This window comes from Ranitomeya variabilis, chromosome 2 (genome assembly GCF_051348905.1).
Source record: "Ranitomeya variabilis isolate aRanVar5 chromosome 2, aRanVar5.hap1, whole genome shotgun sequence".
In the NCBI taxonomy this organism is placed as follows: Eukaryota; Metazoa; Chordata; class Amphibia; order Anura; family Dendrobatidae; genus Ranitomeya; species Ranitomeya variabilis.
Genome location: NC_135233.1, coordinates 1,071,688,687 through 1,071,716,678, shown reverse-complemented (window position 1 = coordinate 1,071,716,678; position 27,992 = coordinate 1,071,688,687). Strand labels below are relative to the sequence as shown.

General features: G+C 42.7%; 1 protein-coding gene across 2 annotated transcripts in view; it reads left to right on the top strand.

The window, feature by feature from the left end:
• The window catches only part of MMUT (methylmalonyl-CoA mutase), a 59,490-nt gene that overhangs the window by 12,624 nt on the left and 18,874 nt on the right, over nucleotides 1–27,992 (top strand). Inside the window, exons 7-11 of one of the 2 annotated variants that reach the window (XM_077291579.1) lie at nucleotides 517–628; nucleotides 3,580–3,695; nucleotides 10,135–10,250; nucleotides 23,714–23,845; nucleotides 24,390–24,549. In XM_077291579.1, coding sequence (XP_077147694.1) covers nucleotides 517–628; nucleotides 3,580–3,695; nucleotides 10,135–10,250; nucleotides 23,714–23,845; nucleotides 24,390–24,432 — 519 coding nt within the window. In that variant the 3' untranslated portion in view covers nucleotides 24,433–24,549. Of the gene's footprint in view, nucleotides 1–516; nucleotides 629–3,579; nucleotides 3,696–10,134; nucleotides 10,251–23,713; nucleotides 23,846–24,389; nucleotides 24,550–27,992 lie in introns of those variants that run through there. The other variant, XM_077291578.1, reaches the window with a different exon arrangement.

Genomic DNA, 27,992 nt, shown 5'->3' with positions numbered 1-27,992 from the left:
ACTTTTTTTTCTTTTTTTTTATTTCATTTTGAGAAAAGAATGTGATTTTAAACTTCTTTTTGCATTTTTTTTAAAGGTTTCCTAGTGGACTTGGTCATGCTCTCATTTATTAGCTTGTACCATATGCTTCTATATTAGAGTATTGCATCCTACAGGACATCTAATGATCCCCTATCCGGCTGGGCCTCGGGGGAGTACAGAGATAGCAGTGAAGGTGGCTTCAGGCTGCCATGGAAGCCATTAGCACACAGACCTCCATTTAAATTCTATCATCAAATATCAATAGCGGCCTCCGGTGACGTTACCTTTACACATTTTTACTACTCTAAATTCCCCCCCACAAGTGCTGTATAGCGGTATTATTTGGGGACTGTTCTATGGAGGTGCACTGTAGTCACTGTACATCATTTGGGCGCTATATCATGGTATTATATCAGACCAGCTCTATCATAGTTGGTCGGTCAGTGGCTTTAACCCTTTGTCTTCTCTTCTCCACACATTGGTGTCCTACCTCAGCTCATTAATGAGATAGAAGAGATGGGTGGAATGGCCCGAGCCGTGGCCGAGGGAATCCCAAAACTGCGGATAGAGGAGTGTGCGGCCCGGAGACAAGCCAGGATTGATTCAGGTGAGAGAGAACATGGCGGCGTGTTCCTGATATCTGTCAGGGTCTATGGGTATTGTACCGTAACAGCACAAAGTGGCGATGTCTTTATCATTGCGTCTCCGTAGAAAGGAGCATAAACAAGTCTCTGCACTTTTATACGGCTTTCTTTTATTTATTTTAGTTATATATCACCATCATATTCCGCAGCGTTTTAGATTCATCATCATCACGGTTCCCATTGGGGCCGAATATTTTTCTTTAAAAAGTTCAGGTTCGGGTACCAGGACAGTACCCATACCCGAACCCCATTCTCTTGAATGGGGGCCCAAACATCCAGTGTCTGCCCCGCTGTCATGTGCGTCACAGCGCGGCAAACACCGCTACTGATCGGTGGTAAAATCATTACTGCTGGCCAGACAGCCGCGGTTCCCACTCTGACAAATAACAGCGTGAGGTAATGAGTTTACCTCCGGTCACTGGCTACAGCTGATGGGAGTATACGTCAGCCATCATCTGCACTATAAACAGTGAAAACAAAGAAAAAACTGCTGGAATCCCCTGTATTTTTGATAACCAGCCAGGCAAAACTGACAGCTGGGGGCTTCAACAAGGTTGGGAGTCAAGAATAGACGGGTCCTCACGCTGTTTTTTCTTACATTTTTTAAATAAATAATTTTAAAAAAAAAGTGTCGAGTCTTCCTCATTTTTGACAACCAGCCTTGCTAAAGAAGACAGCTGGGGTCTGGTATTCTCAGTCTGTTAAGGGACCATAGAAATTGCCCCCACCCCACCAGACTAAAAACAGCAACCTGCAGCCTCCCAGAAAAGGCACATCTATTAGATGCGCCAATTCTGGCACTTTTACTCTTTTTTTTTTTTTTTTTTAAATAACAAACACAGTTATACTCTCCTAACACCCATTTCATGGAAGCCCTCGTCTCCTGTAATAAAGCAAAAATAAAAAAACAACAAATATCCCTCACCTAATAATCCACAAGGTGTCCAGATAGTGAAAAGTGGCTGGCACTTCATATTAGATGATCACAGTTTCGAACGAAGAGATCCAGAAAAATGAATTAAAATAGTAATAGTTTGTTAATACATATTAAAAAATCAAGGTGAACAATTAGAGATAATGTGACAAAAACGAGAGCACCCTAACCATGGGGAACACAGGGCTGTGCTACAGTTTCCTATAATAATGAAATCAATTGCACAAAAATGATGGAATAGCAGAATACCTAAGCTCCAGGTCAAGTGACCTAAACGGAATAGAAGTGCTCACAATGTACTTACTACTTAACAAAGTAAAGCTCGTAATAGCATGCAGGTATGCGTAGATGTAAACGAGACCTATTACCAGGGTAATGATTTAGAGCACAGCCGTAGGAAGACCTCACCCCGACGCGCGTTTCGCGTCCAGCTTCTTCTGGGGGTGTGTTTAGAAGAATTGACCCAAGGGTTTTAAGTAAGCTGGCATCAATGGGAGGAAAGAGAAAGGTGTGGCTAAATTGGAGAATCCGATTGGACCATCAATTAATAATGGCGCATGAAACTCCCTCTGCTCCCTCGTAGTAACGTCTCTTCCGGTAATGCGCTCTCTGGAACACACGCCGGAACACAAGCAGTCGGGAAGTGTGTGAGGGAGGAGGTGAGTGCATGCACACCATTCGGGACCAAGGATAAAGCCGCGGTGAAGAAAGGGGAGGCAACGATGGTGTGGATGCCTGGATGAAGACAGAACACTGGGCGGCCAGAGACGGGAAATAAGGACTATTACTCTGTCGCCTCATTGGGGGACACAGGACCATGGGTGTTATGCTGCTGTTCACTAGGAGGCGACACTATGCATAATCAAAGTGACCTGTATAGGGATTGTCATAGCTCAACCAAAATAAATGTGACCAATATAATCCTTCAAATAACAAGAACATAAAAATAAGTATACCGTAATAGTATATTCAAGGAAAAACTATATGTGAGAAATTATTATTAATGATTATTAATCATTATTATTATTATGTGTAAAAACAAACAAACAAAAAACTTAGTATAAGGTATACTGTAAGGGCAAAAAGTGGGTTAAAAAAGAAGAGTAGTCGTAAAGCAAAAGGTGCAGGACACCAAACTCAAGTGTAGGGTCCAAATCTTCTAACATAGTCCAAGAATGGAGATATGGGGTATATGAAGGGGATATGACGTCCTGGGCGTTCTTCCTTGATAGAGCATCATGTATGTAAGGCTCGTCATCCCAACCTAGGCATGGAAAACCGTACAATCCTCCACATAGGTCTAAATAAAGACAAGATAAATTGCAACCAAAACATTAGTAAAAGAACTTCCAAACGGAGACCCTACCCAACCCCTAAAAAGATAAAGGAAAAGGGAGAAAACGAAAGATCCGTTTAGAGGAAAGAGGCGAACCCAAGTTCTCCTTCAAGCCCTGTGGGGTCATGGCGCCCAATCTGTGAATCCATCTGCTTTCAACTTGGGCTAATATCTTACCCAAATCTCAGCCACGTAGTCCCAGAGTCACCTGGTCTATGTCTTTATCAGGCCCAGTGTTGGTCACATCATCTCTTATTGCTCACCTTGATTGGCCACCCACGTTTGCAATGTAGCACTTGGCTATAAAGGACCTTGTGCATTTGCTAACTCTGACCAGCTGTATTGTAAGTCTAATAATACCAGCTCTCCTACATGGGTGTGATCTGGATGAATAATCACAGGCATTGAGGCGTGGTCCTAGGAAGGATAACGTTTTTCTTTAAAGCTCCTGGATCTCAGAGTGAAAGTACACCTTAGACACCCAAGATTTGCACAACATGGATCAGTATGGGGTGTTCTAGCACATATAGTGCTGCCAGTGTCGGTCTGACATTATACTTGTGAACCAGGAAGCTTAGGAAGAATATTATGACTAAAGCATCTGTGAATCAATCAATGATTTAGTTACACGATTGCATCTGCAGGTTCAGAGGTGATCGTTGGCGTGAATAAGTACCAGCTGGAGAAGGAGGAGACAGTGGAAGTCCTCGCCATCGATAACACCGCTGTTCGCAGCCGACAAATTGAGAAGCTGAAGAGGGTAAGAAGCAGCGTGAGGGGTGTAATGGAGTCCTAGGAGGGCGGATGTAGCTGTGACCGGAGGATACTTCACATGTATCATATGTGGAAATGGGTGTCACTGCTCATAATCATATTAACCCCATAAGGATCAGGACATTTGTTTTTTTGCTTTAGATTTTTCATCTGGGCTGGGTAGTTATATTCTTGTATATAGGAGCAGTATTATAGTAGTTATATTCTTGTACATAGGGGCAGTATTATAGTAGTTATATTCTTGTACATAGGGGCAGTATTATAGTAGTTATATTCTTGTATATAGGAGCAGTATTATAGTAGTTATATTCTTGTACATAGGAGCAGTATTATAGCAGTTATATTTTTGTACATAGGGGCAGTATTATAGTAGTTATATTCTTGTACATAGGGGCAGTATTATAGTAGTTATATTCTTGTACATGGGAGCAGTATTATAGTAGTTATATTCTTGTATATAGGAGCAGTATTATAGTAGTTATATTCTTGTACATAGGGGCAGTATTATAGTAGTTATATTCTTGTACATAGGGGCAGTATTATAGTAGTTATATTCTTGTACATAGGGGCAGTATTATAGTAGTTATATTCTTGTACATGGGAGCAGTATTATAGTAGTTATATTCTTGTATATAGGAGCAGTATTATAGTAGTTATATTCTTGTACATAGGGGCAGTATTATAGTAGTTATATTCTTGTACATAGGGGCAGTATTATAGTAGTTATATTCTTGTACATAGGGGCAGTATTATAGTAGTTATATTCTTGTACATAGGGGCAGTATTATAGTAGTTATATTCTTGTACATAGGGGCAGTAATATAGTAGTTATATTCTTGTACATAGGAGCAGTATTATAGTAGTTATATTCTTGTACATAGGGAGCAGTATTATAGTAGTTATATTCTTCTACATAGGGGCAGTATTATAGTACTTATATTTTTCTACATAGGGGCAGTATTATAGTAGTTATATTCTTCTACATAGGGGCAGTATTATAGTAGTTATATTCTTGTACATAGGTGCAGTATTATAGAAGTTATATTCTTGTACACAGGGGGCAGTATTATATTAGTTATATTCTTGTACATAGGGGCAGTATTATAGTAGTTATATTATTGTACATAGGAGCAGTATTATAGTAGTTATATTCTTGTACATGGGGCAGTATTATAGTAGTTATATTCTTGTACATAGGAGCAGTATTATAGTAGTTATATTCTTCTACATAGGAGCAGTATTATAGTAGTTATATTCTTGTACATAGGAGCAGTATTATAGTAGTTATATTCTTGTACATAGGAGCAGTATTATAGTAGTTATACTCTTGTACATAGGAGCAGTATTATAGTAGTTATATTCTTGTACATAGGGAGCAGTATTATAGTACTTATATTCTTCTACATAGGGGCAGTATTATAGTAGTTATATTCTTGTACATAGTGGCAGTATTATAGTAGTTATATTCTTGTACATAGTGGCAGTATTACAGTAGTTATATTCTTGTACATAGGAGCAGTATTATAGTAGTTATATTCTTGTACATAGGAGCAGTGTTGTGATTTTGCTTTTTGCTCCCTCTAGTGGTCATTAGTGTTTTGACTCTGGAGCGTCTGTCTTTTCCTATATCCTCACCTGGGCCGTTAGTTCAGGGGCGTTGCTATATAAGCTCCCTGGACCTTCAGTTCAATGCCTGGCATCGTTGAAATCAGAGCTAATCTGTTGTGCTCTTGTCCTCTGATCCTGGTTCCTGTTTTTCAAGCTAAGTCTGCTTCTTTGCTTTTTGCTTTTGTTTTGTTTGGTATTTTTGTCCAGCTTGTTCCTATCTGTATCCTGACCTTTGCTGGAAGCTCTAGGGGGCTGGTGTTCTCCCCCCGGACCGTTAGACGGTTCGGGGGTTCTTGAATCTCCAGCGTGGATTTTTATAGGGTTTTTGTTGACCAGATAAGTTATCTTGCTATATTCTGCTATTAGTAAGCTGGCCTCTCTTTGCTGAACCTGGTTCATTTCTGTGTTTGTCATTTCCTCTTACCTCACCGTTATTATTTGTGGGGGGCTTGTATCTTGCTTTGGGGTCCCTTTCTCTGGAGGCAAGAGAGGTCTTGTTTTCTTCTCCTAGGGGTAGTTAGATTCTCCGGCTGGTGCGAGTCATCTAGCGATCACCGTAGGCATGATCCCCGGCTACTTCTAGTGTTGGCGTTAGGAGTAGCTATTTGGTCAACCCAGTTACCACAGCCCTATGAGCTGGATTTTTGTATCTTGCAGACTTACACGTTCCTCTGAGACCCTGTCCACTGGGGTCATAACAGAGCAGTATTATAGTAGTTATATTCTTGTACATAGGAGCAGTATTATAGTAGTTATATTCTTGTACATAGGAGCAGTATTATAGTAGTTATATTCTTGTACATAGGAGCAGTATTATAGTAGTTGTATTCTTGTACATAGGAGCAGTATTATAGTAGTTATATTCTTGTACATAGGGGCAGTATTATAGTAGTTATATTCTTGTACATAGGAGCAGTATTATAGTAGTTATATTCTTGTACATAGGGGCAGTATTATAGTAGTTATATTCTTGTACATAAGAGCAGTATTATAGTAGTTATATTCTTGTACATAGGGGCAGTATTATAGTAGTTATATTCTTGTACATAGGGGCAGTATTATAGTAGTTATATTCTTGTACATAGGAGCAGTATTATAGTAGTTATATTCTTGTACATAGGGGCAGTATTATAGTAGTTATATTCTTGTACATAGGGAGCAGTATTATAGTAGTTATACTCTTGTACATAGGGGCAGTATTATAGTAGTTATATTCTTGTACATAGGAGCAGTATTATAGTAGTTATATTCTTGTACATAGGAGCAGTATTATAGTAGTTATATTCTTGTACATAGGAGCAGTATTATAGTAGTTATATTCTTGTATATAGGAGCAGTATTATAGTAGTTATATTCTTGTACATGGTGGGCAGTATTATAGTAATTATGTTCTACAGTTGTAGCTGTGGAGACTATAGTCTGTGCCCCTCTATCAGCCTTACACACCACTGCCCACTTTACCTTTGCGGTGTGTGAGGGTCCGTCCTGGGCTTTGGCAGTCATGATGACCTCAGCGTATCTAGGTGTCGGAAGAGGCTGCTCTTCTTTTATACACAGGGATAAGTACTGTTTCTTACAGGGGCACTTTGGGGAACAAATAATTGTACTTTTAATTTTGGGTTCCCTTTTTGGGATGCCGCACTATCATCTCCGCATATGAACTTGCTCTATAGAAAGATTTTCTTGCGATGGTAGGGAATGAATGACGCATTTCTTACATATTCTCCTCTCTAGACCCAATCATTATTATTAATTATGGTAACCTGCAGCTTTACAACAGCAGCAGCAGCGTCAGCCGTCAGATAATTAGGAAATAATTGCCGTTATTACTTTCGCACTTCGATTGTCGCTTTTTAGTGGGATGTTCGTCAGCCATTCACACGCCCGCCATCTGTAATCAATGGGACTTATTAATACCTGTATTTAGCATGTAATGGAAAAAGCCGCATCCACTGGTCAAGACTTAATAAGATTGTAATTTTTTTTATTGTTTATTTTTCCTGTAAAATGTTTTCTTAACCCCTTAGTGACGGAGCCAAATTGTTGAAATCTGACCAGTTTCAATTTATGTGGTAATAACTCTGGAAAGCTTCAGCAAATCCCAGTGATTTTGAGACTGTTTTTTCATGACACATTGTACGTTATTGTAATGGTAAATTTAGGTTGATATGTTTTATGTTTATTTATAAAAAATAAAAAAATATCAGAAATTTGAGAACATTTTACAAAATGAGCAATTTTCAAACTTTGAATGATTATCCCTTTAATCCAGATGGTCATACCACAGCAAACCATTAAAAAAATAACATTTCCCACATGTCTTCTTTACATCAGCACCATTTGTAAAATGTTCTTTTATTTTGTTAGCATTTTAGGAGGTTTAAAAATGTAGCAGTCATTTTTCATTTTTTCAAGGAAGTTTACAAAATTTATTTTTTACAGACTTATCCATGTTTGAAGTGATTTTAGGGGTCCCATATATTGGAAAACCCCCAAAAGTTATACCATTTTAGAAACAGCACCCCTAGACATATTGAAAACTGCAGTCAGGTAGTTTATTAACTCTTCAGGTGCTTTTCAGGAATTAATGCAAAGTGGCATGACAGAAATGAAAAAGTGTGTTTTTACCACCTAAATGTCGCTAACTTCTGAACAGATTACTAGAGCTGTCAGACTCTAAGGCCGCTATTTGGTCATGAATTGCCATCGCCAACATCAGGACCACACAATCATGATCTGAGGGCACCAATTGGGATAAAGAGGAAGCCCCCACACCCTGTTAACCATTTATAATGAAGTAGTCACTATTGACAGCAGCATGTGAGGGGTTAAACAGATATGTACGATGCAAGCACTGATCGTGGCTGATACAGCAAGTTGTCAGCTATAGTGTACAGCCGACAGCTGCTGGATTGTCACCTGTATGGGGATGATATTCTCTAATATCTCAGGTCAGTTAAAAGACGTATTGGCGGTCATTAAGAGGTTAAATTAAGAAAAACACTTCTGTACACACTTTGTGCTATGGTAAAGAGGCAAAACTTTATTTTCTAGTCTACTCATTGAAAGTTTTTTGTAGTCTGTTACCATGGAAACACATTTCTGCAGCTAAACGGCAGTGGATTTTTAATCCAGACTATTTGCAAGAGTTGATTTTTTTATTTATTTTTTCTTCTTTTTTTTTTTTTTTTTTCCCATTTTAGTACAGTGAAGGTAGTAAGTATTTGATCCCTTGCTGATTTTGTAAGTTTGCCCACTGACAAAGACATGAACAGTCTATAATTTTAAGGGTAGGATAATTTTAACATTGAAAGATAGAATATCAAAAGTAAAATCCAGAAAATCACATTGTATAAATCATATACATTTATTTGCATTTTGCAGTGAGAAATAAGTATTTGATCCCCTACCAACCATTAAGAGTTCTGGCTCCTACAGACCAGTTAGATTCTCCTATTCAACTCATTATCTACAATATAGACAGCTGTCTTACATAGTCACCTTTATAAAAGACTCCTGTCCACAGACTCAATTAATCAGTCAGACTCTAACCTCTACAACATGGGCAAGACCAAAGAGCTTTATAAGGATGTCAGGGACAAGATCATAGACCTGCACAAAGCTGGAATGGGCTACAAAACCATAAGTAAGATGCTGGGTGAGAAGGAGACAACTGTTGGTGCAAGAGTAAGAAAATGGAAGAAATATAAAATGACTCAATAGACATCGATCTGGGGCACCATGCAAAATCTCACCTCGTCGGGTATCCTTGATTGAGAAAGCCATTGGTAACACATTACGCCGTAAAGGTTTAAAATCCTGCAGTGTCCACAAGATCCCCCTGCTCAAGAAGGCACATGTGCAGCCCATCTGGAGTTTGCCAATGAACACCTGAATGATTCTGTGAGTGATTGGGAGAAGGTGCTTTGGCAGATGAGACAATAATTGAGGTCTTTGGCATTAACTCAACTCGCAGTGTTTTCAAGGAAGAGAAATGCTGCCTATGACCGAAAGAACGCTATACCCACTGTCAAGCATGGAGGTGGAAACATTATGTTTTGGGAGTGTTTCTCTGCTAAGGGCACAAGACTTCTTCACCGCATCAGTGGGACAATGGATGGAACCATTTACCGTAAAATCCTGAGTGACAACTTCCTTCCCTCCGTCAGGACATTAATAATGGGTCGCGGCTGAGTCTTCCAGCAAGACAATGACCCAAAACATACTGCCAAGGCAACAAAGGAGTGGCTCAAACAGAAGCACATTAAGGTCATGGAGTGGCCTAGCCAGTCTCCAGACCTTAATCCCATAGAAAACTTATGGATGGAGTTGAAGTTCCGAGTTGCCAAGCGACAGCCTCAAAATCTTAATGATGTAGAGATGATCTTCAAAGAGGAGTGGACCAAAATTCCTCCTGACATGTGCGCAAATCTCATCATCAACTACAAAAACGTCTGACCGCTGTGCTTGCCAACAAGGGTTTTGCCACCAAGTATTAAGTCTTGTTTGCCAGTGGGGTCAAATAATTATTTCTCACTGCAAAATGCAAATAAATTTATATAATTTATACAATATAATTTTCTGGATTTTATATTGATATTCTATCTCTCAATGTTAAAATTAACCTACCATTAAAATTATAGACTGTTCATGTCTTTGTCAGTGGGTAAACTTACAAAATCAGCAAGGGATGAAATACTTATTTCCTTCACTGTACTTCTACCAGGCTTCATCACTCCTCTCAAAAGCATCCATAGACGGTTCCTCCTGGGCAGAGCATAGTAATGTAATCTGCTGATTTTACGTCTGTCTCTTAGGTGAAGGCGAGCAGAGACGGGGCAGCTGCGGAACGCTGTTTGGCTGCAATCACCGAATGTGCGGCTACCGGACAGGGAAACCTCCTGGGACTCGCTGTGGAAGCCGCCCGTGCCAGGTGACCCTTTCATTTATTTTAATCTAATAACAATGAGACAAATATTTAATTTTGCAGTCCTACAAACAGCTCAGCCCATCCTTCAAGGGGTTGTCCACTACTCAGACAATCCATTCCCAATTGCTGTATTCGCTTGTGTAAAATAAAAATGGGGTATATTCACTTCCGGCAACACTGTCTCTGGGCCTCCTGGGGCTTGCCCTCCATTATTATGTCATGCAATCCCTGCAGCCAGTTAGCAACTGCTTCATTTTCCCTTTCTTTGGATGAAACTGCAACCTAGAAGAAGGTACAAAGGCTGCTGCTCAAGCGGGGGCGTAGCCTAGCGGAGCATGTGAGCGGACGGCGGCAAGATCTCTTCCGCTGCACATACTGTGCACAGGGCAATTCAGGGGCGCTGCCGAACGCCTGCTACAGCTGCCGGAGTGCCCGTGAGTGTGGTGAGCAAGGGGAGCCCGGAGGTGCCGGTACCTGGAGACCAGATGACATGCATTAAGGGTGGTAGCCCTGGGAGGGGTACACTTGTTTTTCAGACCCCTGAGGAGGCGACAAATAGACTGGATCAAAACGCTAAACGTATTGGAGCAGAGAAGGGCCGTTGAAGAAGTTTCTATATAAATGTGGGACAATTGTTTATTGCTAAATGTTATTGAGACTGTTAAAATTGGTTTAGCTGTCTTGTGATATTGCGGGACGGATTGGATCAAGATGATTGCTTTCGGCGGCGCACCAGGCATTTTATTTGGTTAATGGTGGGCAGGAGAGATGAAGTTTTGAAGAGTTGATTAGGAGAGTAGTTAAGTGTCCGGAGTCTCGGACTTTCGTAACTGCTAGGTGGTAGAAAAGTGTTCTCCTTTCTCGTACTGAGAGGGCTATTTAGGTATTTACATAAAGGGTTGATACAGTTTCTGGGGGAAGTTGGAGGAGTAGGTTAAGTTGAGTTGTAATAATGAATTTGGGGGTGGTGGGGGGAGGGTTTTGAGGGGAAATGGAGGCCAAAGAGGGGGGAAGCGAAATTCTGATGTCATTGACTATGATGGGAGGAAGGGTTAAAATTTTGAGCTGGAACATCAGAGGTCTACCTAATATCACGAGGCATACAGCAATATTGCAATATATTTTGAAACAGAGACCCTTCCTCACCCATCTCCTTTGCAGCACAGCTACTTTTTCCTTAACCAAATGAGTTTCCGGAAGGCATATCACCGAGGGTCTCTGTTTTACATTTTTGTGGAAATTCCAAAACTGTAAAGCGGGACGTACAATATTATTTGGCGCCTTTAACTTAATACTTTGTTGCCCCACCTTTTGCTGCGAATACAAGTTGCTTGGGGTATGTCTCTATCAGTTTTGTACATCGAGAGACTGAAATTCTTGCCCATTCATCCTTGGCAAACAGCTCGAGCTCAGTGAGGTTGGATGGAGATCGTTTGTGAACAGCAGTTTTCAGCTCTTTCCACAGGTTCTCGATTGGATTGAGGTCTGGACTCTGACTTGGCCATTCTAACACCTGGATACATTTATTTGTGAACCATTCCATTGTAGATTTTGCTTTATGTTTGGGATCATTGTCTTGTTGGAAGACAAATCTCTGTCCCAGTCTCAGGTCTCTTGCAGACTCCAACAGGTTTTCTTCAAGAATGGTCCTGTATTTGGCTCCATCCATCTTCCCATCAATTTTAACCATCTTCCCTGTCCCTGCTGAAGAAAAGCAGGCCCAAACCATGATGCTGCCACCACCATGTTTGACAGTGGGGATGGTGTGTTCAGGGTGATGAGCTGTGTTTTACGCCAAATATATCATTTGGCATTGTTGCCAGCTGCAGCTTGGATATACCTAACTGTTGCACAACTCTCAGGGTAAACAATAAATATCAGCTGGAAGAGTATAACCCATAAATATAAAACGTAACTTTTACTAATAATGTTAAAATGGACAAACAGTACATAACAAAAGAAGGTGCTCACGCCGAAAACTGTGCATAATAAAAAACTGGTTGAGTCTCACCGATTGTAGACAGAGGGTACCCACATAGATGAAAGAGGGTCCCAGGGAGGGTCCAATATCAGTAGAACCGTGAAAATGAGGGACGGGGACCTCTTTGCTACTCCCCTGTCGTGCCCCAGCAATGACTCCTGTCCTTACAAGGACAGGCCGAAATGAGCCCTACTATGGACACCCCCCACCAAATGTCATGTAATAAACGCCTCCCAACGCGTTTCTTCTCCGATCACGGAGATTCATCAGGGGAGTTCCAAGAAATCCATAAGCATGGTATGCTCAAAAGTTCATAAGGTTCCAGGTATAGGCAGTGGCTGTATGCCATCCAACAAAATGAGTGTTCCAATGTGGCAGTCCGCCACAATCAGTGAGTAAACCAGCTATGGCACCTGCTGCCTGCTTATAAGATGGGCCATCCCACCCCCAGAGGGGGGTCAGGTAATTAGTAGCCACCCCCACCATTGTTGTTAGAAACTCACCGGACCACGCTGCAGCCCTGGAACGCACGCCGGCTCCCTTCCATGACACACGTGCGGCAGCCGTCCAGTCTCAGCGCGTCGCGCATACCGGAAGTCCCGGCGCCATCATGAATGACTAACTTCCGGTGCGTCGCTACAGTTACACGCTCCAAGGGTGGAACGCAAGCCTAATCCGGGCACAGGCTGGGAATGTGAGCGACATACTAGTTGACTAGTTGACGGTGCAGCGCTGTAATTCTGCGCTCCAGAAGTGGAACGCATGCGGCCGCCCACACCAAGGTACTCACTAAGGACATACCCGCATGCACACTACTATGTATGCTCGCCGCTAAGTACAGAAGTACAGAGGCGCCCTAAAGAATATTAAAGAGCATTCTATGTCTGAAATTGGAAGCCCTCGACGATTCAAGATACCGTATGAACAACATTGATCCTATTCTCAATCACACAAAGGTTATTTGGCAACAGTATGACCATTTATATATAAAAGAATATATGGCTGGAAGTGTCCAGACCAGGGTATATCCTGTTATATAACAGGGGATATTAAAACATACATAGCTGGAAGTGTCCAGACCGCATAGTATACAAGGGTATATATTGTTATATAACGGCGGGAATACATGTAAATATGGCTGGAAGTGTCCAGACGAGAGTATATCATGTTATGTGACAGAAAATAAAGTTTCTAGATCAATACCTGTATCAGTAGTATAAAGGTGGGGATATAAAGAAAAATACCCAGGGAAATAAACGGCCCAGGATGACCATTAGGTGTAAGCAGAAAACTGTTATCACTTGACAGCAAAAATAGTACCATACTTCTCACAAGTTATAAACTTTGTCCACAAATGGCATACATATCCCTCCTTGCTGGAAAGTAACCCAATGTCACAGTGAAACTTTAAACCATTGGTACCAGATTTATTCTATAGAGGAACGCCATGGAACAGGATAATAATCCTGCACCAACATGTTGCAAAAGTTTTGTTTATTATGACTGATTTAGAGGACCAGCAGGTCAAGACACCGCCACATGTATTAACACATCATAAAGCTAGTAATATAACCCTTACCATAGAGGATTAAAAACACTGTACTTAGCGGCGAGCATATATAGTAGTGCGCATGCGGGTATGTCCTTAGTGAGTACCTTGGTGTGGGCGGCCGCATGCGTTCCACTTCTGGAGCGCAGAATTACAGCGCTGCACCGTCAACTAGTATGTCGCTCACATTCCCAGCCTGTGCCCGGATTAGGCTTGCGTTCCACCCTTGGAGCGTGTAACTGTAGCGACGCACCGGAAGTTAGTCATTCATGATGGCGCCGGGACTTCCGGTATGCGCGACGCGCTGAGACTGGACGGCTGCCGCACGTGTGTCATGGAAGGGAGCCGGCGTGCGTTCCAGGGCTGCAGCGTGGTCCGGTGAGTTTCTAACAACAATGGTGGGGGTGGCTACTAATTACCTGACCCCCCTCTGGGGGTGGGATGGCCCATCTTATAAGCAGGCAGCAGGTGCCATAGCTGGTTTACTCACTGATTGTGGCGGACTGCCACATTGGAACACCCATTTTGTTGGATGGTATACAGCCACTGCCTATACCTGGAACCTTATGAACTTTTGAGCATACCATGCTTATAGATTTCTTGGAACTCCCCTGATGAATCTCCGTGATCGGAGAAGAAACGCGTTGGGAGGCGTTTATTACATGACATTTGGTGGGGGGTGTCCATAGTAGGGCTCATTTGGGCCTGTCCTTGTAAGGACAGGAGTCATTGCTGGGGCACGACAGGGGAGTAGCAAAGAGGTCCCCGTCCCTCATTTTCACGGTTCTACTGATATTGGACCCTCTCTGGGACCCTCTTTCATCTATGTGGGTACCCTCTGTCTACAATCGGTGAGACTCAACCAGTTTTTTATTATGCACAGTTTTCGGCGCGAGCACCTTCTTTTGTTATGTACTGTTTGTCCATTTTAACATTATTAGTAAAAGTTACGTTTTATATTTATGGGTTATACTCTTCCAGCTGATATTTATTGGCATTGTTGCCAAAAAGTTCGATTTTGGTTTCATCTGACCAGAGCACCTTCTTCCACATGTTTGGTGTGTCTCCCAGGTGGCTTGTTGCAAACTTTAAACAACACTTTTTATGGATATCTTTGAGAAATGTTTTTTTTTTACTTAGCTGTGGTGTAATCCTCAAACTTCAATAGATATAAATAATAGGATTAAAATATAACTTTTACTGGATATATATATAAAAATTCTGTTTTTAAAAGTGCAAAACAAAGATCAGACAAACGGACAAATACAGCGTGGGTGGTGCTTATCAACAAAGGCTATAATATTGCCCCATAAAGTCACAGCATTCCATCCATCAAAGTACTACTACTGTAGCCAGGTATATGTATATTTATCATTCAAGAAAACAGCCTGCCACAAAGTAGTATATGGTACTCAAAATACGCTATCATGCGCTACCAGGTTCATTAACACCTCTATAGGGGTATCAGTCCTAAATCCTTTATAGGACCCCTTATTGTGAAACAGAACTCTGGAATATTATACCGTACTTTCCTGCTTTATCACATGGCATTTAGCCCACAGGATTTAATACGATGTAGCGTCATCATAAACCCAGAACAGGCTTGGACGTATATTAAGGAACGGTCTCACCCGGAGCTGTATCAGTTACTTTCTTTTCCGCTCCCTCGTAACGGTGGGCCTCCTCCCCTCCCTTCCCGACGCGTTTCGATACTTCTCATCAGGGGATAGTGTTGGGGTTAACTCATATCTCGCATCCAATTGACGCTGTCATACCTGTGCGCGGTGAGTTTGCTCTTCTTTATATATCGCGCTTTCTATGCTTACATCCGGTCCGGATGACGTGCTCCCTCCTCCACGTGACCGGAAGTGAGCTAATGATACCATAACAGCTGACCGAAGCCTCGGCTCGCTGTATATTACACCTCCACTGGAGCGTCATGGTTTTTGTGCGCCTGCGCTCTACAGTGGACTAAAGGTACCGGGATTCAGAGGCACATTATCAGTTATCCAGATTACTGACCTATAATTTAGTGCATCTCTCCCCACATTGGGTGCATGGCTTTATTGCTATTAAATCAAAAAGCAAATATATCCATATCTCCCCACTCTTTTTACCACTATTACTATGTACAGGTTCCCAATCTTTTGGTAAGACATCTTAATCAACTCCAAAACGGGGACCAGAGTAGACAGTGTTGAGAAATACAGAAAAGATATATAACAAAAAAAATTCTTTATAAAAAACTTTAAGTAACTATCCAGATTGAATTTTTTACGTATTATGGACTACGATGTGGACAACCTCAGGAGATCTACGGCTAGAATTTTAAAGAAAAAGGGGGAAGAAAAGAGGTCTTAAAGGAAAGCCTATTAATGGTCTAGGGTGCCCTATTCTCACTATTCCCTACCTAACGCGGAGGTTGGCACCCTAGGAGCTACGCAGCGGCGCCCCCACTCGTCGGCGGCTGCCCCTGACTAGTTTCCCTGGCTCACCCTACATCAGAGGAAGGAAGCAAAGGAGAGCTGGTCATTAAGACCAAATGGATGAACCGTATTCAACCAGAAAATCCATTTACATTCTCTCTGCAAGATGATTTGGTCCCAATTTCCTCCTCTCGTAGGGGGTTTTACTCTGTCGATGCCAATAAATTTTATCTTCTTTTCATTACCCTCATGTTGTCTATTAATGTGGTTAGATATAGCTGTATCCCTCTTGTTCTTAATATCTCGTATATGTTCTCCTATTCTTTTACAGAAACTTCTCTTTGTCTTTCCCACATATTCAACGCCGCATTCACATGTAGCTTTGTATACTATGCCCTTTGTTTGGCAGTTGATAAAATGCCTTATCTGATATATCCTGCCTGTATTATTACTGACGAATGTCTTACTTGTCTCAAGATGGGCACATGCTTTACATTTTCCGCATTTGTAGCACCCTACTGGTTGCGTACCAAGCCACATGTGACTTTTCGGACCTTGGTAGTGGCTATGGACCAATCTGTCTTTTATGGATTTTCCTCTTCGAAATGTAATTTGGGGTGTTGAGCTGACACTATCTTTTATGTCTGGGTCCATACACAAAATTTGCCAATGCTTTTGAAGCACTTTTCTAACCTCTTTTGCTCCATTTGAAAAGCCTGTTATAAATCGCGTAGTACCTTCCTCCAATTTAGGGGGTTGTTGTATCAGGAGATCAGTACGTTCTTTGCCTAGTGACGATTTATAGGCCTCATTCAATATTTGATCTGGATACCCTCTTTCACGAAATCTCTCTCTTAGGTCATCCGCTTGCTCCTTAAAGTTGTTAAGATCGGAGCAATTACGGCGCAATCTTAGATATTGACCTTTTGGTATACCCCGTTTAAGAGGTCTGGGATGATTACTCTCCCATCTTAGGAGAGAATTCGTTGCAGTGGGTTTCCGGTAATTTTTTGTTACAATCTCTCCATTCGTGTTTTTTTGTACCAGTACATCAAGGAAAGGCAAGCTATTCCTATCCATCTCATATGTAAAGTGTAGGCCCAGACAATTTATGTTCAATTTCTCAATGAATCCCTGAAATTCGGATTCGTCACCCCTCCATAATACAAAGATGTCATCCAAATATCTTAGCCATAGCGCCACCTTGTCCTCCAAGTCACTCGGCATATCATTAAAGACGACTTTTTCCTCCCACCAGCCCAGGAGCAAATTTGCATAAGTTGGTGCACAGGGGCTCCCCATTGCAGTGCCCCTGAGCTGGTGGAAGTACTTCCCGTCAAACAGGAAAACATTATTTGTCAAACAGAACTGTAAAGCTCTGAGTATAAATTCGCTGTGTCTCCTATATTGCACACCCCTTGTCTGTAGATAATAATCTACAGCTCTAAGACCAATATCGTGGGGGATAGAAGAATACAGTAACTCCCTCCGTTACGAGGGAGCGGAAAAGAAAGTAACTGATACAGCTCCGGGTGAGACCGTTCCTTAATATACGTCCAAGCCTGTTCTGGGTTTATGATGACGCTACATCGTATTAAATCCTGTGGGCTAAATGCCATGTGATAAAGCAGGAAAGTACGGTATAATATTCCAGAGTTCTGTTTCACAATAAGGGGTCCTATAAAGGATTTAGGACTGATACCCCTATAGAGGTGTTAATGAACCTGGTAGCGCATGATAGCGTATTTTGAGTACCATATACTACTTTGTGGCAGGCTGTTTTCTTGAATGATAAATATACATATACCTGGCTACAGTAGTAGTACTTTGATGGATGGAATGCTGTGACTTTATGGGGCAATATTATAGCCTTTGTTGATAAGCACCACCCACGCTGTATTTGTCCGTTTGTCTGATCTTTGTTTTGCACTTTTAAAAACAGAATTTTTATATATATATCCAGTAAAAGTTATATTTTAATCCTATTATTTATATCTATTGAAGTTTGAGGATTACACCACAGCTAAGTAAATTGTCTATAGAGTATGGCAGGTTTCCTCTCAACAGGAATAGACACCAACAATTGGTTATCAGAAGCTAGGGACGTATTTTCAGACAGAACATTTGTACAGAAAAGATATACTCCATCATATAACGCAGCATTTAGAGAACTGGAGAAAACCTATAAAAATCAGATAACATCGTGGTGGGAAGTCCAAAGTTTGGACAGTTATATTAAAGCAGGAATAGTCCCTCGACACCTGAGAATATCCCTTACCCCGGGATTTAGGTATAAGAGTCCCGGCTTGATAGCCAAATGGGAAAAAGAGGCAACTGATAGTTCCATCAGATTGATGAAATTATTACTGGAGGAAGAAAGGGATACCCTGAATAAGTTGAACGATACACTAAAAGAGCAGATCGATATTACAAAGAAATTTTCAGGTGAACAGGATTTCTCTGTTAAAGAAACAAGTCTGCAAAATAGTCTGGAGAGATTCCAGTTTCATTTAAAAGAACGTAAACATAGATTGTTCAACAGAGATCTCTTAGAGTTCAAAGAAAATAAAGCCTACTCAGTAGCCATTAATCGAAACCCCAAGGGTCAAGAAACAGATATCTCCTCTTCAGAAGCAGAGTTTTCTGACTCTGACACAATATCTAGGCGTCAAAGAGGGAGGGGAAGGGGTAGAGGAGGACGAGGAGGCGGGAGGGGGGGTGGAAAAAAGTCACCACAAAGGGATTTTTTAGAGTCAAGTTACCCGTTAAGAAACAGACAAAACCAACACAACGCCCCATAAAGCCTCAGGTCTTGAATTTATCCTCACGAACCCTAACAAACTCTGAGATGTGTGTCCTGAGTAAGGGACTTTCGTTTGTGCCATCTACGGACTATGACTGTTTTGAAACGATTAAGGACATCCACCTCTTTGCACGCAAGTTGAAATGGAGAAAACATTTCTCTAGGGAGGATAAAAGGGTCTCTAATGAATTAGGGATCACTGATGACATGCTTGCGGACGTACGCTTATTGTTCCACCTAGATGATGTTGATCCCAACTTAAGAGGGGATGGTCCATTCACAGATTGTAAAAATAAGAGTAGAAAAATGCCTCCACCAACTTCTGATGTTAACTCTATTGATGTATTTGTCAACCTAGTATCAGAGGAACTATTGAGGATACCAAAATCAATTAATAAATGGGATTGTAATTTATCCAGAGAAGAAATGATAAGTCTTAAAAACCTCGAGAGTGATCAGAATATAACAATTAAGCCCTCTGATAAGGGGGGCAATATAGTTGTGCTAGATACATCTGAGTATAGATCACTATGTATAAACTTACTCGGGGATTCTGAGGGATATGAGATTTTATCTCATGACCCGAGTAGAACCATTATGAGTAATCTCACCAGTCTGGTGAATGAAGGATTTGAGTTAGGGGTGATAGATAGAAATGAGAAAGATTTTTTGACCCCACTTCATCCGGTAATGGCTACTTTTTACTGCTTACCAAAAGTCCACAAAGGGGTGAATCCCCTTAAAGGGAGACCCATCGTGGCAGGTATTGGTAGTATTACACAAAATCTGGGTCTATATATTGATAAAGTACTCAGACCATTTGTTTTATCACTTAATTCATACGTACGTGACACGACGGACTTCCTCAGGAGATTGGACGGCATTTGCATGGAAACGGATATGATTCTCTGTAGTATTGACGTTGAATCACTGTATTCTTCTATCCCCCACGATATTGGTCTTAGAGCTGTAGATTATTATCTACAGACAAGGGGTGTGCAATATAGGAGACACAGCGAATTTATACTCAGAGCTTTACAGTTCTGTTTGACAAATAATGTTTTCCTGTTTGACGGGAAGTACTTCCACCAGCTCAGGGGCACTGCAATGGGGAGCCCCTGTGCACCAACTTATGCAAATTTGCTCCTGGGCTGGTGGGAGGAAAAAGTCGTCTTTAATGATATGCCGAGTGACTTGGAGGACAAGGTGGCGCTATGGCTAAGATATTTGGATGACATCTTTGTATTATGGAGGGGTGACGAATCCGAATTTCAGGGATTCATTGAGAAATTGAACATAAATTGTCTGGGCCTACACTTTACATATGAGATGGATAGGAATAGCTTGCCTTTCCTTGATGTACTGGTACAAAAAAACACGAATGGAGAGATTGTAACAAAAAATTACCGGAAACCCACTGCAACGAATTCTCTCCTAAGATGGGAGAGTAATCATCCCAGACCTCTTAAACGGGGTATACCAAAAGGTCAATATCTAAGATTGCGCCGTAATTGCTCCGATCTTAACAACTTTAAGGAGCAAGCGGATGACCTAAGAGAGAGATTTCGTGAAAGAGGGTATCCAGATCAAATATTGAATGAGGCCTATAAATCGTCACTAGGCAAAGAACGTACTGATCTCCTGATACAACAACCCCCTAAATTGGAGGAAGGTACTACGCGATTTATAACAGGCTTTTCAAATGGAGCAAAAGAGGTTAGAAAAGTGCTTCAAAAGCATTGGCAAATTTTGTGTATGGACCCAGACATAAAAGATAGTGTCAGCTCAACACCCCAAATTACATTTCGAAGAGGAAAATCCATAAAAGACAGATTGGTCCATAGCCACTACCAAGGTCCGAAAAGTCACATGTGGCTTGGTACGCAACCAGTAGGGTGCTACAAATGCGGAAAATGTAAAGCATGTGCCCATCTTGAGACAAGTAAGACATTCGTCAGTAATAATACAGGCAGGATATATCAGATAAGGCATTTTATCAACTGCCAAACAAAGGGCATAGTATACAAAGCTACATGTGAATGCGGCGTTGAATATGTGGGAAAGACAAAGAGAAGTTTCTGTAAAAGAATAGGAGAACATATACGAGATATTAAGAACAAGAGGGATACAGCTATATCTAACCACATTAATAGACAACATGAGGGTAATGAAAAGAAGATAAAATTTATTGGCATCGACAGAGTAAAACCCCCTACGAGAGGAGGAAATTGGGACCAAATCATCTTGCAGAGAGAATGTAAATGGATTTTCTGGTTGAATACGGTTCATCCATTTGGTCTTAATGACCAGCTCTCCTTTGCTTCCTTCCTCTGATGTAGGGTGAGCCAGGGAAACTAGTCAGGGGCAGCCGCCGACGAGTGGGGGCGCCGCTGCGTAGCTCCTAGGGTGCCAACCTCCGCGTTAGGTAGGGAATAGTGAGAATAGGGCACCCTAGACCATTAATAGGCTTTCCTTTAAGACCTCTTTTCTTCCCCCTTTTTCTTTAAAATTCTAGCCGTAGATCTCCTGAGGTTGTCCACATCGTAGTCCATAATACGTAAAAAATTCAATCTGGATAGTTACTTAAAGTTTTTTATAAAGAATTTTTTTTGTTATATATCTTTTCTGTATTTCTCAACACTGTCTACTCTGGTCCCCGTTTTGGAGTTGATTAAGATGTCTTACCAAAAGATTGGGAACCTGTACATAGTAATAGTGGTAAAAAGAGTGGGGAGATATGGATATATTTGCTTTTTGATTTAATAGCAATAAAGCCATGCACCCAATGTGGGGAGAGATGCACTAAATTATAGGTCAGTAATCTGGATAACTGATAATGTGCCTCTGAATCCCGGTACCTTTAGTCCACTGTAGAGCGCAGGCGCACAAAAACCATGACGCTCCAGTGGAGGTGTAATATACAGCGAGCCGAGGCTTCGGTCAGCTGTTATGGTATCATTAGCTCACTTCCGGTCACGTGGAGGAGGGAGCACGTCATCCGGACCGGATGTAAGCATAGAAAGCGCGATATATAAAGAAGAGCAAACTCACCGCGCACAGGTATGACAGCGTCAATTGGATGCGAGATATGAGTTAACCCCAACACTATCCCCTGATGAGAAGTATCGAAACGCGTCGGGAAGGGAGGGGAGGAGGCCCACCGTTACGAGGGAGCGGAAAAGAAAGTAACTGATACAGCTCCGGGTGAGACCGTTCCTTAATATACGTCCAAGCCTGTTCTGGGTTTATGATGACACTACATCGTATTAAATCCTGTGGGCTAAATGCCATGTGATAAAGCAGGAAAGTACGGTATAATATTCCAGAGTTCTGTTTCACAATAAGGGGTCCTATAAAGGATTTAGGACTGATACCCCTATAGAGGTGTTAATGAACCTGGTAGCGCATGATAGCGTATTTTGAGTACCATATACTACTTTGTGGCAGGCTGTTTTCTTGAATGATAAATATACATATACCTGGCTACAGTAGTAGTACTTTGATGGATGGAATGCTGTGACTTTATGGGGCAATATTATAGCCTTTGTTGATAAGCACCACCCACGCTGTATTTGTCCGTTTGTCTGATCTTTGTTTTGCACTTTTAAAAACAGAATTTTTATATATATATCCAGTAAAAGTTATATTTTAATCCTATTATTTATATCTATCTTTGAGAAATGGCTTTCTTCTTGCCACTCCTCCATAAAGGCCAGATTTGTGCAGTGTACGTGTATTGTTGTCCTATGGACAGACTGTCCCACCTCAGCTGTAGATCTCTGCAGTTCATCCAGAGTGATCATGGGCCTCTTGGCTACATCTCTGATCAGTCTTCTCCTTGTTTGAGATGAAAGTTTAGAGGGACGGCCGGGTCTTGGTAGATTTGCAGTGGTATGATACTCCTTCCATTTCAATGTGATCGCTTGCACAGTGCTCCTTGGGATGTTTAAAGTTTTGGAAATCATTTTGTATCCAAACCCGGCTTTAAACTTCACCACAACAGTATCACGGACCTGCCTGTTGTGTTCCTTGGTCTTCATGATTCTCTCTGTGCTTCAAACAGAACCCTGACACTATCACAGAGCAGGTGCATTTATACGGAGACTTGATCACACACAGGTGGATTATATTTATCATCATTAGGCATTTAGGACAACATTGGATCATTCAGAGATCCACAATGAACTTCTGCACTGAAAGTAAAGGGGCTGAATAATATTGCACGCCCCACTTTTCAGTTTTTGAATTTCCACAAATATTTAAAATAACCAATAAATTTCATTCAACTTTACAATTGTTTTCCACTTGTTGTTGATTCTTCACCAAAAATTTACATTTGGTATCTTTGTGTTTGAAGCATGATATGGGGGAAAAGGTTGAAAAGTTCCAGGGGGCCGAATACTTTCGCAAGGCACTGTAGTAGTTATATTCTTGTACATAGGGAGCAGTATTATATTAGTTATAGTGTTTCAGTATTGCAATAGATACAATATTATGCATTTCAGCAGTATTGATATAATAATAATGTTTATTTTTATATAACGCTAACATATTCCGCAGCGCTTTACAGTTTGGACACATTATCGTCGCTGTCCCCGATGGGGCTCACAATCTAAATTCCCTATCAGTATGTGTTTGGATATTGATATTGTGCTTCCTACTGGTTCACTCTTCCCTTTACTATGTCCTGTACTATGTTCCTCCCAGGTGCACTGTGGGAGAAATCACGGATGCTATGAAGAAGGTGTTCGGTGAGCACAAAGCCAGCGATAGAATGGTGAGCGGAGCGTATCGCCAGGAGTACGGGGAGAGTGAAGAGATTGCCTTTGCTCTCAAAAGGTAAATGCAAAGAAAAAAGCACATAGTCCTGATATTAAAGACGGAGTGTGAACCTTCTTCAGGGTCAGACACATTGTTATTGGGGTAGATACATTTCTGCTACCTGTAGTGCCTTGCCCCTTTTTTTTTTTTTTTAAAGACTACTCTCCTCATGTTGTAGGCCACTTCCATTTTTTAGCATTTTGCTAAAGGTTACACGAAGTATATGCACATTGTCAAAGTTATCGGGATGCAGCTCTGGAGAGTTAAAGTGCAGCTCTGCTACTTCTCTAAACAGTTGTAGGTGTTTTTCTAGCTGCACAATTGCACGCTTCCACACGGTGTTACATGGCTTCATTAAATAACCAGTTCAGCTCTGCTACATGTACCAGAATTGCAGTGCTGAGTTTGTCAGGCAACACTTTGGGGCTGTGTTATTCCTGGGCTGTGATAACCCTGGCGTGTTATTACTTAATGTTGGTAAATCTAGTGCAGGAGCTGCAAATTGTAACCAAGTGCACGGAAGATTTGGGTACAAATCCGTCTCTTGTACACTGTTTTGCAGATGTAGCAGAGCTGAGTGTCGTGTTTGCAGTGTTAATCACTGAGCACAGCTCTGCTGCAGCCGCGCGGTGTCAAACCTGCTGTACTGAGGCCGCACTGATCTGACGGATACAGAAGAGCGCACACAGCATCAGGGATGTTCTTCCACTTTTCACAAATTCCCTCTTTTTCTCTCCCTGACTGTCTCTTTTCTATGTCTATCTGTCTCTCTTGTACTCACTTTTGGTCTCTTTGTCTTTCTCTTTCAGTCTGATTCATCTTTCCGTCTCTCATTTGTATCTGTCTCTTTCACAGTCTCCCATTTCTGTCTCTCTCATGTTTCTCTCTGTGTATTCTCATGTTTCTCTGTCTGTTACCCTCTCTCTTTCTTTGTCCCAGGCCATTCTCGCTTACTGTCTCTCTCCCGCACACTCTCACACTCCGTTACACAATCTTATACTAATAGTCTGTGTCCTTCCCTCACTCTCTTTCTTACCCTCTCTCTCATTAGCTCTCTCTTTGCCTCTCATGGTCTTGCAGGCACTTTATCTTTCTCTTTCATGTGGGTGCCCTGCCTCTCTCTCTCTCTTTGGGCAAAGAGCTGTGTCTCTTTAGTGCAGGCACTCTGCAATTTTATCTCGTTGGCATGTCTATTCTCCCTCTCTCTTTCTCTTGTTGGCAAGGACGTGCGTTCTCCCTCTCTCATCTCTATCGCACAAGTGTTCTGCCTCCCTCTCTCTTTGGCACAGGCGTTCTGCCTTCCTTTGTCTTTGGCACAAGCGTTCTGCCTCCCTCTCTCTTTGGCACAAGCGTTCTGCCTCCCTCTCTCTTTGGCGCAAGCATTCTGCCCCCCTCTCTCTTTGGCACAAGCGTTCTGCCTCCTTCTCTCTTTGGCACAGGCGTTCTGTTCCCTCACTCTTTGGCACAAGCGTTCTGCCTCCCTCTCTCTTTGGCACAAGCGTTCTGCCTCCCTCTCTCTTTGTGACAAGCGTTCTGTTCCCTCTCTTTGGCACAGGCATTCTGCCTCTGTCTCTCTTTGGTACAAGCGTTCTGCCTCCCTCTCTCTCTTTGGCACAAGTGTTTTGCCTTGTTCTTTCTTTGGCACAGGCATTCTGCCTTCGTCTCTCTTTGGCACAAACGTTCTGCTCTCCTCTCTCTTTGGCACAAGCGTTCTGCCTCGTTCTTTCTTTGGCACAGGAGTTCTGCCTCCCTCTCTCTTTGGCACAAGAGTTCTGCTGCCTCCTTCTCTCTTTGGCACAAGCATTCTGCCTCCCTCTCTCTTTGGCACAAGTGTTCTGCTTCCCTCTTTCTTTGGCACGCGCATTCTGCCTCTGTCTCTCTTTGGCACAAGCGTTTTGCCTCCCTCTCTCTCTTTGGCACAAGCATTCTGTCTCCCTCTCTTTGGCACAGGCATTCTGCTCTCTTCTCTCTTTGGCACAAGCGTTCTGCTCTCTTCTCTTTGGCACAAGCGTTCTGCTTTTCTCTCTCTTTGGCACAAGTGTTCTGCCTCCCTCTCTCTTTCGCACAAGTGTTCTGCCTCCCTCTCTCTTTGGCACAGGCGTTCTGCCTCCCTCTCTCTTTGGCACAGGCGTTCTACCTCCCTCTCTCTTTGGCACAAGTTTTCTGTCTCCTTCTCTCTCTTTCGCACAAGTGTTCTGCCTCCCTCTCTCTTTGGCACAGGCGTTCTGCCTACCTCTTTCTTTGGCACAAGCGTTCTGCTTAACTCTTTCTTTGGCACAAGCGTTCTGCCTCCCTCTCTCTTTGGCGCAAGCGTTCTGCCTCCCTCTCTCTTTGGCGCAAGCGTTCTGCCTCCCTCTCTCTTTGGCACAAGCGTTCTGTTCCCTCTCTCTTTGACACAAGCGTTCTCCTTCCCTCTCTCTTTGATACAAGCGTTCTGCCTCCCTCTTTGACACAAGCATTCTGCCCCCCTCTCTCTTTGGCACAAGCGTTCTGCCTCCTTCTCTCTTTGGCACAGGCGTTCTGTTCCCTCACTCTTTGGCACAAGCGTTCTGCCTCCCTCTCTCTTTGGCACAAGCGTTCTGCCTCCCTCTCTCTTTGTGACAAGCGTTCTGTTCCCTCTCTTTGGCACAGGCATTCTGCCTCTGTCTCTCTTTGGTACAAGCGTTCTGCCTCCCTCTCTCTCTTTGGCACAAGTGTTTTGCCTTGTTCTTTCTTTGGCACAGGCATTCTGCCTTCGTCTCTCTTTGGCACAAACGTTCTGCTCTCCTCTCTCTTTGGCACAAGCGTTCTGCCTCGTTCTTTCTTTGGCACAGGAGTTCTGCCTCCCTCTCTCTTTGGCACAGGCGTTCTACCTCCCTCTCTCTTTGGCACAAGTTTTCTGTCTCCTTCTCTCTCTTTCGCACAAGTGTTCTGCCTCCCTCTCTCTTTGGCACAGGCGTTCTGCCTACCTCTTTCTTTGGCACAAGCGTTCTGCTTAACTCTTTCTTTGGCACAAGCGTTCTGCCTCCCTCTCTCTTTGGCACAGGCGTTCTGCCTTCCTGTCTTTGGGACAGGCGTTCTGCCTCCTTCTCTCTTTGGCACAGGCGTTCTGCCTCCCTCTTTCTTTGGCATAAGCGTTCTGCTTCGCTCTTTCTTTGGCACAAGCGTTCTGCCTCCCTCTCTCTTTGGCACAAGTTTTCTGTCTCCCTCTCTCTCTTTCGCACAAGTGTTCTGCCTCCCTCTCTCTTTGGCACAGGCGTTCTGCTTCACTCTTTCTTTGGCACAAGCGTTCTGCCTCCCTCTCTCTTTGGCACAGGCGTTCTGCTTCACTCTTTCTTTGGCACAAGCGTTCTGCCTCCCTCTCTCTTTGGCACAGGCGTTCTGCCTCCCTCTCTCTTTGGCACAGGCGTTCTGCCTCCCTCTCTCTTTGGCACAAGCTTTTTTGCCTCCCTCTCTCTTTGGCACAAGTTTTCTGTCTCCCTCTTTCGCACAAGCTTTCTGCCTCCCTCTCTCTTTGGCACAGGCGTTCTGCCTCCCTCTCTCTTTGGCACAGGCGTTCTGCCTCCCTCTCTCTTTGGCACAGGTGTTCTGCCTTCCTGTCTTTGGGACAGGCGTTCTGCCTCCCTCTCTCTTTGGCACAGGCGTTCTGCCTCCCTCTTTCTTTGGCATAAGCGTTCTGCTTCGCTCTTTCTTTGGCACAAGTGTTCTGCCTCCCTCTCTCTTTGGCACAGGCGTTCTGCCTCCCTCTCTCTTTGGCATAAGTTTTCTGTCTCCCTCTCTGTTTCGCACAAGTGTTCTGCCTCCCTCTCTCTTTGGCACAGGCGTTCTGCCTCCCTATCTCTTTGGCACAGGCGTTCTGCCTCCCTATCTCTTTGGCACAAGCGTTCTGCCTCCCTCTCTCTTTGGCAGATGCGTTCTGCCTCCTTCTCTTTGGCACAAGCATTCTGCCTCCCTCTCTCTTTGGCACAAGCGTTCTGCCTCCCTCTCTCTTTGGCAGAAGCGTTCTGCCTCCCTCTCTCTTTGGCAGAAGCGTTCTCAGCATCGTCCAGCAAGATCTTGTTTCCAGCTGCTCACCTGCCTCTTTTCTTCGTGCTCAATGTCTTCCGCATACTCCGTTCTCAGAAAGCCCGACACAATGCACACTTTAGTTCCCTATAAGCGGTCGTCCTCTTTTCGTTATGTGTGC